The 15,832-nt window shown below is 41.7% G+C and overlaps 1 protein-coding gene across 2 annotated transcripts in view; it reads right to left on the bottom strand.

Annotated features, from left to right (window-relative positions):
• The window catches only part of NEURL1 (neuralized E3 ubiquitin protein ligase 1), a 185,471-nt gene that overhangs the window by 83,967 nt on the left and 85,672 nt on the right, over positions 1-15,832 (bottom strand). Inside the window, exon 1 of one of the 2 annotated variants that reach the window (XM_063132610.1) lies at positions 10,283-10,634. The exons of the other annotated variant lie outside the window; for it this stretch is intronic. Coding sequence (XP_062988680.1) covers positions 10,283-10,316 — 34 coding nt within the window. The 5' untranslated portion in view covers positions 10,317-10,634. Of the gene's footprint in view, positions 1-10,282; positions 10,635-15,832 lie in introns of those variants that run through there. 2 annotated transcript variants of the gene reach the window in all.

Genomic DNA, 15,832 nt, shown 5'->3' with positions numbered 1-15,832 from the left:
AAGGTGACTCATTCAGCCCTGCTAGAGAGAAGGGTTGATGGAAGCCTGGGTGTGAAACATTTTGGCTTTTTCAGAGAGCAAGGCTGTTGCTGGAAAGCTGAAAGGATCATGGACTCTCTCTCTCTCTCTAGGCAACTGATGCGGGCAGTGTGCCTGGGGCAGTGGGGCAGAAGCTCGAATCCTCCTGGGATTTCATTCTGGCCCTCTGACGTTCCCAGACAGCCATGCCCCCTTCCTCTGACCCTGACACCTTCCTCCAACCACAGATCACTTAGTGGTTTTGTGGCTTTCATGCAGTTTTTCCCCCCAGGTTGAAATGCATTGAGCAGGGGGTTGGACTCAATGGCCTAGGCCCCTTCTAACTCTAGTATTCTATGATTCTATGCCTCTCCTTTGGCTTAGTCACTGGCAGTAAAAGCTTTAAACTAAAATATGCTGGGATTTCTTGTATTTTTGGCCCCACCCACCACTGAAATACGGCTCCTGAGGGAATTCCATTCTCCGAAGTGAAATTCGGCCCTCGGACTGACAGAAGCCTCTCCCCCCCCCCCCGCCCGTCTAGTGCCTGCGAGAAGTGCTACATCACTTGCCTCCACCTGTGCTCTTTTTCCATATCTATAAATAAAAATCAATTTTTTAAAAAATAATGTCTCCAGTTATCTCTCCCTCTAAAAGGAGACCAACACAAAAAATAGTACCCCTGGAACTTTCTCTCTTCTTGGGGAAGTGGAGGGGGCGAAATGTGACAATATTAAAGAATACAGAAAATGCTACCCCTCTCAAATACGATTTGTTAAAGGCTATGCTGTTTATAGTCATTTAGAAAGTCTGTTGGGGGAGGTTTTGTTGCTGTTGTTTTACTATACTTGAGCAAATATGTGCAGACAAGCCCAACATTACAGCAAGTGATGAAAAGAAATTATACTTGATAACAATTTGGATAAAGTTTGATTTTTAACCCATGCTGCCTTACACATGCACTTGTTATGCAGTTCTTGTTTCCCTAGCTCTAGTTTTCAAAGTTACTTTGAAAACTAGAGCTAGGGAAACAAGAACTGCATAACAAGTTTTCCAGCAGGTTCTGCTGTTCGACTCAAGGTAACCTCAGATGTTCACTTGAAATCTGGCAAGGTCATAGGATTATAACATAATCATGGGTAGGCCCAGTTTTAATAAATGTTAACATTGCTTCAACATTCTTCCCAGGGTATTCAGTATCAGTTAATCCAGCCATGAGATGGACTGATTTTAGAAAAGCAAACAAAAACTTATTTTTCAGTGTATATAAAGGCTATGCTGTATATTTAGAAAGAGCCTTGCATTGATGGTGCTATATAAATAAATAATAATAATAATAATAATCTTCACCTTAGAGCTATACTTAGAAGGCAAATGGGAATAATTAGATACCTATATCTTGGCACATCTGTGATCATCGGGGAACATAATCTCTGACCGTAGCTAGACCTAAGGTTTATCCCAGGATCATCCTGGGTTCGTCCCTGCTTGAGTGCTAGATGCCTTGTGTGGCACTTAGATGAACAGGTTCGACCCCAGGACAATCCTGGGATAAACCTTAGGTCTAGCTACGGCCTCTATGTACTCAACTTAACCCACCCAAGATTGGTGAATACTTAGTGATTCTGAGTAAAATATAGCCCTAAAATAACTGTATATCCAGAGGTTATGAAGCACCATTAAGGTTTTATAGTTCACTTTAATATGACCATGTTTTGAACTATGGTACTTCTCCTTTTGATTGTTTGCAAGTCAAATGATTAGGAAAATACACTTACAGGAGGAGGATATAAACAATAATGTACACAGTTGGGGAGTGAGCTATAGATAATGGAATAAAAAGGAATGCAAATCAGTTTAACTCAAGAAAGGTTAGGATACTATAAATACTATAATATAGTAAGCATACAAAATGAAAAATTACAAGTCACAGGATGCTTTCAAGTGAGACTTTCATGTGTTTTGAGACACTAGAAACTCGCCATCTGGAAGCACCCACATAGTAGTTGTCAAAAAAATAATAATGCAAGAGAGCATCCAACTCTTCTCTGCAATGTTGTCAATGAAGTGTTGCTACAGGAGAGCCCCCTTTATACAACACGCTATAACCACTGTAGTTTTGACTGTTCTTAGAGGCCAGTCAGCTCTGTAAATTGGAAAAAGATGAACCGATGAACAAAATATCATCACCATATCCAATGTGAAGCGAAATAGGAATTTGTTATTTAGAGGATTATGTAAAGCAAAGGTTATTCTTTCAAAGTCAAGCACTTTTAAGTCCCTTTGATTTCAATGGTTAACTTTTGCCAATTGGAAACAGTGACCCCTAAAATTGGTCAGCAGTCATAGAGTTTTGCTTTTGTCACCAAGTTCAGGCTTTCGTTTTCCTGTAGCTGAAAGGATCTTTTGGTGGGGAATTGGGCTGAGACACCTCATGCAGCACAGCTCATGTCCTCCAGGCCCAATTTCTTCTCTTTTGAGACCAAACAGATAGAGCGTACCTATCTGTACATTGTATGCCAAATTTCCATGGCATACATATGCGACCTTCCGCTCTTGCCATTTTGGAGAGAGATGGTGACCTGTTTTGACTTCCAATATTTTTTTCTGCCAAGATATTTGGTGTCTACCATTCATTGGGTTGGTTCCAGACTTGCAGTCAGCAAAGTTCCACTCACACTGCAGGAAGTGAGTGGGGGAACAATCTTTGCTAATTCTTCCTTCCCCCATAATGTCCTGTGTTTCCTGAAAAGCTGCTCTAGCAGGTTTGGGGACCCTCCAGAACAGCATAAGAGACAATGTAGGAGGACTACAGGAAGAAGGAGGAATTGACCAAGATTGTCTCCCCGGCTCCTTCCTCCAGCAAAGAGCCTCCACTAGATATCTCTACCTACTGTGAATATAAAAGCCCTTCCGTTTGCAAAATGGCCAATCTGGATCCAACCAATAAATACTTTCTTTTATTCACAAAGTCTGCAGAGCCCCACTCAGTCTCAGCTGCTGTCCATCAGAGCTCTCTGGCCAGAGCCCTACACAGGAGGAGTTGCTTTCTCCCAAGGAGACTGTTTTTGCAACAGAGCCCTCCTTCTTACAGGAGGCCTACTGGCTTGTTGCTTGAGGCGACGGCAATCCTGAGGGTCAGCGGGTTGCTCAGACTCTGCTCCAGAATCAGAGTCCCCTCCCACTGTCAGGGAAGGACCTGGAGCTGTCTCCCCCAGAGGCCCAGGCTCTTCCTGGTCTGGTGCCAGTACTTGATGTGTCTCCCTGGTTTCTGGGGCTCTGCTTCCTCCTCTGAGGAGGATTCCTCTAGCAGGGGCATCACACACACACACACACACACACACACACACACACACACACACAGTAAGCAAGTTGTTAATTGTAGGATTATTGTACTGGAGAGGAGAGGAAATTCTCAGTAACATCTCTTACTCTCCCCCTTCCAAGGTTCCAGGCAGTTTTAAAAAGGCTACAATCCCCTACACACTTACCGGGGAGTAAGACCATGACACTCAATGGACGTTACTTCTGAGAAGACACTGATGATTCCACTAAGTAAATGACTGTGTTAGAGAAGGCAGGCGGCCATTTTATTTTCAACATACATCTAGCTGAGTGGGAGAGTGATGCTACTAAGCATGTGCATGCTATCTCTGAAGAAGGCCTCTGTATTCACTCTGATAGGATGAATAAATATTAATTAAAAATAACCTAAGGGTGTGTGTGTGTGTTTTAAAAAAAAGCCATTCCACCAACTACAATGAAGGAGGAAGAAGACAACACCACCACTGGATTAATGGGTAAGGGACTGAATACTCCAAATTTCATGGATAAATAATCACCAGCCTAAATTATCAGAACCATTTTGATTCAGAGAGGGTTTTTTTTCCTTTTGTACTTTAAGCTCCCCTCCTTCCCTCATTCTTTCATCAAACTTCTTGAAATTTTCAGGGTACGTAAAACCAACTATTCTTTCTGGCAAATGTAAATTACAGGAAGTTTGGTGAAACACTTTTGATTTTATGAACGTTAGAATGCCCCCCCCCCCCAATTACCCCTTTATAATGGTAGAATACTTTATCTACTCTCTGACCTTAACTACAGGAACACTGCCATGTTTATGTAAATATACATAATGGAGCATGAACCAATGCTGCAGTGTTAAGAATTCATTTGCTTTTTAAAAATGATTTGTGTTCCAAACTTCTCATAAGCTATTAGTTGCAGATTCCCTATAGAAATGTTCGCTAACTATTTATAAAAGGCAGAGAATTTTACATAAAGCATCCATTACAAAAAGGTTTATACTGCCTTGTTGCATGACACATTGCTTGTGTTCTCCTGTTATGGGTCATATTACCAGAGGCCTCTGTGGTAAATGGTTATCAGAATCTGTCCTGAAGAAAAAGCCGCCTATAATAAGCACACACTTAAGTTGAGTGCACTATATATTGAGAGAAGCAAGCACCTAACATTTATAGAGATTACGTTTTGTTTTGTTTTATTCTCAGGGAGAAATAATACAGTCACTTGACTACAAACACAGAAATGAGAAACAAGACCCTGGATCTATTCCTGGTTCTGTTGAAGACTGGCTGCACTTCCCTTTGTGTTATTTTCAATATCATTACATTGCACTCCATTTATATGGTACATGTTTACTATGGACAGCTGTTATACTGCACAATAACTGGTAACAAATTACCATAAATGGTATAATAGCAGTACACTGTGCCTCCCTCCAAGGGCAAATGTTAGCTTACAGGGTGGGAAATAAGTTTTCTATATTCCTCTCTGCCAACTGCTATTGCTTCTGCCTGATCTCATGTTAAGGTCAATAATCTTCTCTTCTGCCAAAAAAGGTTCTTCTTAAAAGGATTCTTGGGCATCTTCATTTTGTTCCTTAAACTGGTTCCCATGCTAGACCTTATTTATACAGTTACAGCTAGTAGCACCAGAACCAATTCCCAAGGCTGGTGTCAGCAGCTGGTATCCTTGGGCACTGGCTAGGGCCCAAGTGCTCTGGCGGAGCCCACTGCTATGTGCCATCGGCCTTCCTTATACTTTTTTTCCTGGACTGGTATAAGAAAATAAGAAGAGTCCTGATGTATCCAACCAAAAGTCTTTATATTCCAAAGTCCAATTCCTTGCAGTGGCTAAGCAGAAGCAAGTTGAAAGCCCACAAGGAGGACATGACAGAAATAGATTTCTCCCACTGTTATTCCCACTGCACAGAGGCATGAAGATTCTGATCCTAAAGGTAGTACCGTATTTCTTCGATTCTAAGACATACTTTTTCCCCATATAAACATCTCTAAAAACGGGGTGTGTCTTAGAATCAAGAGTGTGTTTATTATTTCTTAGAATGAAAGCTTTTTTCCTGTTGGTGGTACTGAAATTAGTGTGCATCTTACAATCGATGGCATCTTAGAATCCAAGAAATACAGTATATCAGACACCCGTTATTACCCTATCCCTGGGAATAAATATTGAAACACAGTCACAACCTATTACTTTCTGCTCTTCGGGAAAACCGTATTAGTAAGCTTCATAAGATATATGTGAACTATTTCTCCAAATGTCGGAAGAGCAAAAATAACTCATGGGTTTTGTTTTTTTATCACAATAGATGTATCCCATAGCAGTTACTTACTGAACAAAACTCAATTATATGATAGGACTAAGTACAAATTTAAGCCCTTACTATTTCTTCTAAAATAGGGAAGTAATATGGTGGCTGCAGCCCAAATAGTATATGCAAAATACCTATCTTGTACCAAGTTTAAAGGAATGGGAACAAAAGCTGTTGGAATATGCAATCACAGGCAAACTAACTATGTGAATTAGAGAAAGCAGACAGAAAGCAAACTCATTTGTAGATAACCGATTTAGATTAATAAGTGACTGGAATTATGAAACTGCAGCTGTGACACTACATGTATTTAAGTTAATTTTATATAGACAATGATATGTTCAAATATGCTTCAGTTCCTTGTTCATATATGTTTCAGTTCCATGTCACTTTTATGTTATTTAAGTAAATGTAATTTTAAAAATAAATATAAAAAACCAATACATTAAGGAAAGCTGCAATTGATTACTTGGTGACTGTCATGTTCCTGGCTAGCATGTCTGACCCAGACTAGAATGACTTGTCAGATGATGATTCAGAGTCCAACAACCCTGTACAGCATCCTGACAATGACATCCTAGCACCTCTAGGGAAGCTAAAGCAGGTCCTCCAGTATTGGTGGACACTGAGGAATCCCATGACAGGTCCCTGAAGAACAGACATCCACCTTAGAGTCTAAAGAGGAGGCTGAGCATCTGCCCAACCCTAGAGCATGCCAGCGCCAGAAGGAGGAGGCACAGGCCACCATCCAAAGGTGAAGTGCATGCCACACAGAATCCAGGCTCCTCAAGAATATAGTCTTCATGAGCAAGGCCCTCTTCATGAGTGGGACTTTTGCCAGAAGGCCTATGATGAACTGCAGCTGAGCCCTGGGTGGGGCTCTGGAAGTTCCAGCGTTTAAACCCACAGTTTAGATCTCCTAGCTGCTGCTAACAACACCTTACTTTACCTTCTAGTGCCTTGAACACCTGTTTCTCAGACTGAACCTTTCTGCTACTGACCTTTGGACTCCTGCTTGACTCTTGGACCACTGCTTCCTGGACTGTGTTTGCATCTATCTGCTCACTATATTTGCAACTTGGCCTCAGTAATTTTGTATCTTGACCATTGCTTGTATCCTGATTACCCTTGCCTTGATTTCATCCCATACTAAACTGATACTTCTGTTCTTGATCTATATTTATTTATTTATTATATTTATTTGTATCCCACCTTTTGCCTAATACTGGGCCTCAAGGCGGTATTACAAAGTTTAAATATACATTTTAAAACATAGGAAAAGAAATGTAAAAAACAAACCAAAAAAAAACATTGATTGTTTATTGACTTGCCATTGGATTTGCCCCTCAATAGCCTTAATGTTGAGTCTGACGAAGCCTCAGTGGGGCAGTGACCTTGAGAAAATAGTCACTGCAGTTCTTGGTGGGAAAATATATTTGTTCACATTCCATATGCAAACCATCATCACAATTTGCACAAAGACTAATTAGTCCATGAACAGCCCATGCCTGTATTATATTGTGGATAATATGGAAATCCAAGACTTAGGTTGCAATCCTAAACACATTTAATAGGGAGTAATTGCCATTGAATAGAGTGGGCCTTAATCGCAAATAAACATGCACAGGCTAATAATGTTCAGAATGATCAAACCAAACTAATTTCACTATCATGGTGCTCCTTCATGTGTTTCAGTTCATCTTTTCAAAACATTAACCAATACAGTTCTCCTGTTCTAATCTTCAGGGTGGGGGTTGTCACATACAAAAAACCAGAACTGTTAATACAAGAGCCTGTCAGCCACAACAAACCACTACCCATTTCTGCCCCTCCCCATTTCCTATTTGAAACTGGTATTTTCAAAGAACAATTATTTGTGACTATCATGTTAGAAATTATTCAATTAATGAGCTCCATCAGACGAGTGTTTATTGCACCCTCATTACTGGGCAGTCATGGATTTTCGTGGGTCCCTGTCATAACGGCATCTGCCTCCCGCCCCTTCTAGCCTTCTTCGCATGACAAAAAAAGCCCCCGGTAAGTCCATATTATTTTTAAAGATGGAAGTTGCTGCTATATCCTGCTGTGTGCAGGAGAAGTGGCACAATAAAGATGGCCCCTAAATGGGCCATGTGCACTTTTTTACTTCCTCTTTCATCTCCCTGAAAGAAAGAGGAAGTATCGAGCAACAAAAGCAGGGTCAGAGAAGAGATGGTAAGCAAGCATGAGTTCCCCCCATCTGATGGAGCTAAATGTCTCTGTCTGTTCATTACCTGTTTTAGTTCTGTTCTTAAGTTAAGAGAGAGACAAGCTAGAAAGACATTGCAAGAGATTGAAAACCCACCTTACTCCATCCTCCAGCCCAGTGGATCAATCTACACAAACCAGAACACACTGTACATCAAGCAGGAATTAGATGCATTGCAGGAAGATTCCCGTGGAGCAAATACCTTCATATTAATCTAGAAGCCCAAACACTTGCATCAAGGGGAAGTGAATCCCAGACTCCCCAAATACAAATTACAAAGCAATAAAATCTAGGGGAAATCCCTTCCTGTCCCAGGAAATGCCAATCAGTCCAGATTCTGTGTGAATTAAATTTATCTGCCAAGTCTTCCATGGAAAAAACTGTATCAGAAAACCACCTCATTCCATGCCATACAACTTCCTGCCTCTTGCTGTAGCAGTTCCTTATGCCCTCCTCACCCAAAACAGACAGGGGAAAAGATGAAGAAAAAGCCAAAGTGTGGAGATCCATTTCCTGACCACAACTGAGGTACCCAAAGATAAATCATAAGATAACCTTCAGAAATGTATCCCTCTCTGAAATGAACTCAGTGAGGTTCTTCATCCTCAATACCATTTCTATAAGAAGTTATCGACTTTCTTTTGATTACCAAGATGATTTCTTTTTGTAATGGCCAGTTTGCAGCCACTAGTTCCTGGACATGCAGCTTTTTAAACCAGAATGGTTCTCTCCACTGTGCAGTGCTCTTGTGTCTCCCTGTTCTCCCTGTCTCCTTTAACCTAACTTAATTTTTTATTCTCTTGGTTTCAATCATTTCCCAGAAAAGTAAAAGTGGTGCAGATGTATTGCGACAACACTACCCTGAAGTGGCTATTGACCGTCACAGGACAATGTTTATCACACACGGTTCTCAACTACAGATGTACATTTACACAGACCCATGGAAGTATTTATTCATCTAGATGCACCCACAGCCTCAGTTCGCGGAAAGAAAAGTTTAAACAATTGAGGAAAATCTAACACTTCTGCCTAGATTCCTCATTTTTATTATGACAATACATTAACGTTATTTTGCAAACAATATGTGACATGTGATATGCTAGAAGGAAAGCACAGACTGGTCTAAGAAGTCTTGGTTGCACACAGAGAATAAAGTATTAAAATAGTATTGAGAGTCTAGTGTAATGGATAAATGAAGCTGGTTCATTAGTATTTGAAAATGGTAAGGAAGTATAGTAAACAGAGAATGGAAACATCCCCGATGTGGGCATTCCTACAAACAACGCATCTTTGGAAAACAAATTATGTACCATCATACATACTATCCCAACTTGTATGCAGAAACTTCCCTTCTATATAAACTTACTATTTAATATTCCTAGTTTAATTCCGAGTTATGGGTACCTCTACTAGCAAATATTTTAGATAAAAAGCACTTTCTAACACAATTTTTAAAAGTTAAAGGAAAACAATAACCCAGAAGAATAAACAGGTTCTGCATTAAATACATGGTGCAGCCAGCCAAAGTTAAGCGCTATTTGGTGCCATCGATCTCAATGGGAGGAAGTTAGGCATAAGCTCAACTCTCTCCTTGAAATCAATGAGACTGAAATGTGCTTACTTTTGACAGGATCATGCCCATCATTTCACACCAGCAGATTCCTTTAACTGAAACCCCTATGAAAAGCAGACTGAGGTTATATGATTTTGTCCAACATTCTACAGGGTTTTTTCAATATGTGTCTGTCCGGAACCCTGCAATACCGCACGCTCTCCTCCTATGCATGTATTTCCATTATCCTACAAAGACATGCAGCATACTGTACTAAATGGATTTACAAATGAAGCAGCCTTTTCAAGCCTCCAGCTGTGCTGTAAACCAAATACTGTTACACACACGCACACACTCAGAGCAGAGCCCTGCCATCGTAGAGATCTTAAAATATGAAACCCTGATCCATTTGCTTAAATGAATGTTTCCTCAGATGCCTTTTAAAACTGTCCTGCTTTCCTGTCAACACTATGTAATGTTCTGTTCTGTTCTCTTTCCTAGGGGGTATCTGTCAGCTCAAGAAGCAGCGTTCTGTAGACAAATATTTGTCTGAAGCCATAAAACAAAAGCGACATATGGAATGAGAACAGATCTAACACCTCTCCCTCTCTCTCCTGCTTTAAATAAGATCATCTCCCACAAAAGGTTTTCTTTAAAGAAAAATGCCCAGCATGAGAAGCAAACAGGACAGCTGCAGCTCCACTGCTGTACCTCACTTACCTTTCTGAGCCATATTGTCCCCTGCTGCAGGAGGGTCAGGCAAAGGGCAAGATATCTACCCAACATTAAGAATTTGCTGTCTAAACATCAGTGCTGCTGGCCAGCTCCTTACCGTATAGCGTGCTTCTGGTTAGCTGTCCCCCCATTGTACTGCGCAAGGTGGCTTTGGCTACCTTGCAGTTTCCTCTCTCACTGGGCAGGGATGCAGAACTCCAAGCGTGCAGTCATTGTCAGCACACAAGACACATGCACCCTCCGCCACGGAGAGGTTTAACGACTCTCAATAAATACACACTCATGAACATACGGCAGAAGCCTGCGATCAGCCTCCACCCACTTTCCAAACCTCTCCGGCTCAGCAGTAAGCAGAGGCATATGTCATGATTATTTACATAAGGAGGAGACTTGTGACTCCAAAATAGCTAGAGAAGCTCAAAGCATTTTACCCATACAAGATCCCAGCCCCAAAGTGACACAAGGGCAACTAAACACGCCCTGTCCATCAACCTCTATTCTGTTCTCCTTAACCCGGGATCACAACTCAAATAAATCACCAGGGGAAATAATATTGTGGGTTTCTTGGCTGCTGAAACGGGTGGCTATGTGCCTAGTTCCCAACCCAAAGGTACCCTCACATCCACACAAAACAAAGCCTTTTGTCTCTGCAAATTTCACTGGAAATACAAAACAGATTTGTTTAGCAATCCAAAGACTGGCTGTCATTGAAACTTGCTTCCCACCTCCATCATAATGCAATTGAAAGATAAAAATGAACTTGAAAGAAAGGAAGAAAGAACTTCCATTCATTACATAATTCCTAAAGTATATCTCTGCAGGGTGGGAGGGGAAACACAAATCCAAATGGTAATATTACCAGACATCACCAGCCCGGATTCCTCTGCTGGTTAATTATTAATTATTTACGAACGAGGAAGAAGTTTCTGAAATGCAGGATGGTTCACCCTCGACTGCAAGAGCAAAAACATTTTCCTCCCCCACCCACCCCCACTTCCCCAGACTAGCTTTTGTGGCAGGACTGCAGGCTCAGCTCAGACACAATGCAGCCTGCTCTTCACTCCATTACCTCCGCTGATTAACTGCAGTGAGCATTATCAAAAGGACTGGGTTGTGAAAGGCAGGTGGTGAGGGGAGCTCCAGCCTGCCCCTTGGCGTTTGGGTTAAGAATTTTCTCCTTTACCACAACTATTAGCCAAATAAGAACCAAGCTGCGATAGCAGTTTTGAGACACATAGCCCAGATCTATTGCAATGTAAAAGCAAACTAACTTTGCACTGAAGTTCCAAACTTCAGAAGAAATTCAGTAGTGTGTTGTTCATCACAAACAGGGAGGGAGAAGGATCACAAACCACGGCGATATACTAATGCTTAGGTTCTTCACAGGTATTAAGAGAGTAAAGGCAAAGAAGAATTAATGGGAAGCTTGAAAAGAAACTTGGTTTTGAAGTGAGACTTTAAAAATATGAGAGAGACGTCTCTGTATAGAGTAACTGGACATAAAATCAGATATGAAGGGGCGAAACTAATGGCCCGTTAAGAAAGCAAGATGTCTTGACTGGAGCATGGTAGGTTTTATTTCACTCGGGGAATTGTGAGGATTAACAAATGGATTTGGAGAGCTGTGGATGATGGCATTTTTGCACATACACACAAAATCCAGGTCATGCCTTTGGTAGATTCTCTAACATCCAAATCACAGTTTAACACACTTGCCAGTTTGACAGAGTGGCTGGCACCTCCTATGTTTGTTGGCCAGTTGCCAGGCATTGAGACAGTCAAAATCAATTAGTAGAGTTCATAATCTCTACTGGCTGGACTCCCTCTGGTCCACTGACACATCAGATGGAGAAAGAACTCCCCTGGGGGAAAGTAGAATGCTTATATATTGGCCAATAAATTAGGTGTAAACAAGGAGAACTTGCATTACTTCAAATTACCATATGGCATGGGGTGCTTGATTGAGCCACAATACTCAAAGGCTTAGAGGAATCAAAGGCTTAGAGGATACACCAGCCAGGAAGCTAGACAAAAACTTTATTGTCTGTCTCAAGCAAGAACAAAATGGACACAGAAACTCCTGATTCAACCCGCAATTAAGTCCAGTGCCATCTGGTGATAGCACTGTATAATTACACTATCCACACAGTAACTGCACATAAAGAGCACCTTTTATCAGCTTAGGCTGATATACCAGCTGCGCCCTTATCTGGACAGAGATAGCCTAGCTACAGTTATCCATGCTCTGATAACCACTTGTTTGGATTACTGCAATGTGTTATACGTGGGGCTGCCTTTGAAAACGGTCCAGAAACTTCAACTGGTACAAAACAGGGCAGCACGTTTACTAACAGGGACTGGCTGACGAGACCACATTACGCCAGTCCTTTTCCAGCTTCATTGGCTGCCAGTCCAGGTCCAGGCCCGATTCAAAGTGCTGGTATTAACATTTAAAGCCCTAAACGGCTTGGGGACAGGTTATCTGAAGGAACGCCTCCTCCCATATGTACCTGCCCAGACCCTAAGGTCATCCTGTAGAGTCACCTGGCCCACAGTATCTCCTTTCAGCACCACTGGGTCCTTGAAATGATGCCAGCTAGGACAGGATTACATCTGGGCTGCCATGATTTCTTTTCCCACTTTCAAAGGAAAATCTACAACTGTCTCCCTGCTATGTTGTGGCTGCTCCCACCGACCCACACTTTTTTTTCACAAAAGCAAAGATTGCCATGCTGGTCCGTGAACAGCAGAACTGTGGATTTGGGATTTTTGCTTTTTTCTCATGGACCAGTGTGGCTATCTTTGCAGGTGGGTAATGCAGGGTGGGTGGGTAATGTTCTTTAGGAAATACCGTATTTAGCTGTTCAGGCTGGAATCTACAATGAGAGGAAGAAGATTTTCTACCACCTGAAGGGAGGCTTTATACTGAGGGTTCCATTCCCTCCAACCACTAGGTAATATTCAGAATTTGGCTTCAATTGACTTTCTTACCTAGTCTATCACCTAAAATTAATCTCCAGCTTTATTAATATAAAGGCTATCATGTTTCTCTGTACTTTTGTTCTATGTTGATTCAGGAACCTGCGTGATTCACCCAAGGCAAGAGACAGATCAGAGTTACAGCTGCCCTTTATGTTTCCCAGAAATAGAGTTCAACCATTGCTTCTCTTTCCTAGAATGCATTGCTGTGTATAATCTGATACCTGCCACGCCTACCAATGACTAATTCATTCAATCAGTATATCTCCATTTTGAGATTGAGTATAAACTGCAGAACTCATGGCCACATTTGAAATATTTTCGAACTTTTCTGTTTCTTCCTCCTTATCCTCTGCTTTTTGGACCACCGACCCTGATGAAGAGTTCTGGAGAACTCAAAAGTTCAGATACTTTTGTGGCATTTTGGCTGGTCCTAATAAAGGTATAGGAGAGAGAGAGAGAGAGGGAACTCATTCTTACTTACTGTAACTAGACTGAGGATTAAGTAGATAAAAGGTAGTTTGTATATTCCTGTTCTTGACCAATTGCCATCAGTAGTAAGCAAATAGGTGTGTTTTTCTTTAATTAGCCTATTGTGCATTTGTTGAAAAACAAATTAGGGTAATAGTTCTACCAAATGCACAGTAGTAAAATTACCACAACAGGTCTACCACTGGTGATGAAATCATAATGCTCATGGCACATGTGACACACGCACAAATGCACCATAATACATCCCCCCCCAAAGGAAGGCATCCCTGATAAATAACGGTCAAGCTGTTGTTGCTTATGAAAACATCCCATAAGTTCCCACAACCTTCCTGTGCAGCTCATTCCAGTGTTGAACTGCTCTTCTGAAAGTGTATTTTAAATCTATTTCTCTGCAGCTAAAAACCACTGTTCCTTGCCCTATGCTAATCAGCTGCACTAGTCATTTGATACTCAGTCTGGGAAGCACTGCATTCCACTAGCTTGTATATATGATTATAACACATACATCTGTATAAAACACAGTGTGAATAAGACAGGGTACTAAAGATAAGACGCCACAATCATTCCTGGTTCTTTAAGCCGGAGATAGCTTTACTTTTCATGAACCAATAATATATGTTCTGAAGCTCACTCCCTGCTGCAGTCTCCAATTTTACAGCAGTTTCTTGGCAGTCACGGCTCCTACTGCATTCCGCTGCTGCATTTCTAGCAATGTTGCAAGAACAGATCTGCCGCTGCATTGCTGATGTTGCTGAATCAGCAGCAAAATCTCAGTACAAAGATATGCCCAGCCAGACCTGGGCAATCTGTTTTCAGAAGACCTCCTGCTTTTGCATTCACAATTAGATCGTCTTTAAAACCAATTTTTAATTATGCAAGTTAACTTAAATAAAAGTTTGAAGGATGAAGCAATCAGTAAGTTTGTTTCAGTCTTTGGATATTCTCTTCTAAAAGTGGATTAGATTAACATTGCAGTGGTTTATGGAAAGGTATCATATAACCCAACCACATTTAGAATAAATACAGTAGTCATGGATTGGTTCACACATGCATGTGCATCACTGGATTTCTGCACACTTAATGACTGGCAGATGGAAATGCAAGCACACTACATTAAAAAGCCTTGCAACGCATTCACACATGATGTGTCATCAAAGTCCTTCTAAAGTGCTCTTTGAATATTTAATAAATATATGAGGGGATTGAGGCATCATGTAGTGTGGTCATGTGTTCACTTTACTGCTGGAGCATCTAGCATTTTAAGGGTTGCCTGGAAAAGTTCCTTGATTCAATATGTCCAGCACTGGACACAAAGGGAGGTGGCTGATGGTCTTTCTTTTAACATAAAAACATGATACTGCAGCAGCTGAGCTGCCTGCCACGTGGCACACACTGAAACTTTGAATGCCTCTGGGTAGAGAAGGAAGGGAAATGACATTGTTTACATTTCCTTTAGGGAGACAATTGTATGGAAAAAGAAATGGCTGCCCTTACGGGCAAGTTATGAGGACCACAACTCCTGATGGCAAAGGGGAATGGTCACACACCCTGGTGTCATTTGGTCACCAACAGGTGCTTTGAGAGTCTGACCCTACAGAAACATCTGTAGGGAACCACCTTTGCTGCTTGCTGTGCTTAGAGCTCTGCACCACTTCGTTTCTGGATCCAAATCCTGAACCAAAGTGGGCCGATTGGTACTGGATTGGGTCAAAGCAGCCCGAGGTGGGTCGAGTTGGGTCCAAAGTGCCTCTGAGCACTTCGGCTCAATCCAGAGCAATGGTGAGTAGCCAGGACTTACCTGACCCATCCACTCGTGCCTCCCAACCTCCTGGACAGCCATCTCTCTATTGTCATAAAGCTGATGTTGGAGACTACGGCAGATATAAAGGACATTTCTGGAAATGGCCCTGGTGCTTGCCTCCACACTGAGGTACAATATGGCAATGCCCCCTTCTACAGCCCACAACAGCATCAACTGTCCTCGCCATCTGTGTGTTCGGCTGATATGGAAAAGGACTCCACATGCATAGTAACATATGTGCATAAAGGCTCAATCAAGGTCCTTCCACATGCCATCCAAATGTGTTCCAATGCAGCTGTCATCAACGACAAGATTGGAGCTAGCTTACATGGCCCAGTGACCCCCTTCACGTCCCTTCAATGTGTCTATGTGAGT

Source organism: Elgaria multicarinata, chromosome 8 (assembly GCF_023053635.1).
Source record: "Elgaria multicarinata webbii isolate HBS135686 ecotype San Diego chromosome 8, rElgMul1.1.pri, whole genome shotgun sequence".
Lineage (NCBI taxonomy): Eukaryota > Metazoa > Chordata > Lepidosauria > Squamata > Anguidae > Elgaria > Elgaria multicarinata.
The sequence above is the reverse complement of the archived record's forward strand: the minus strand, read 5'-3'. Positions and strand labels throughout refer to the sequence as shown.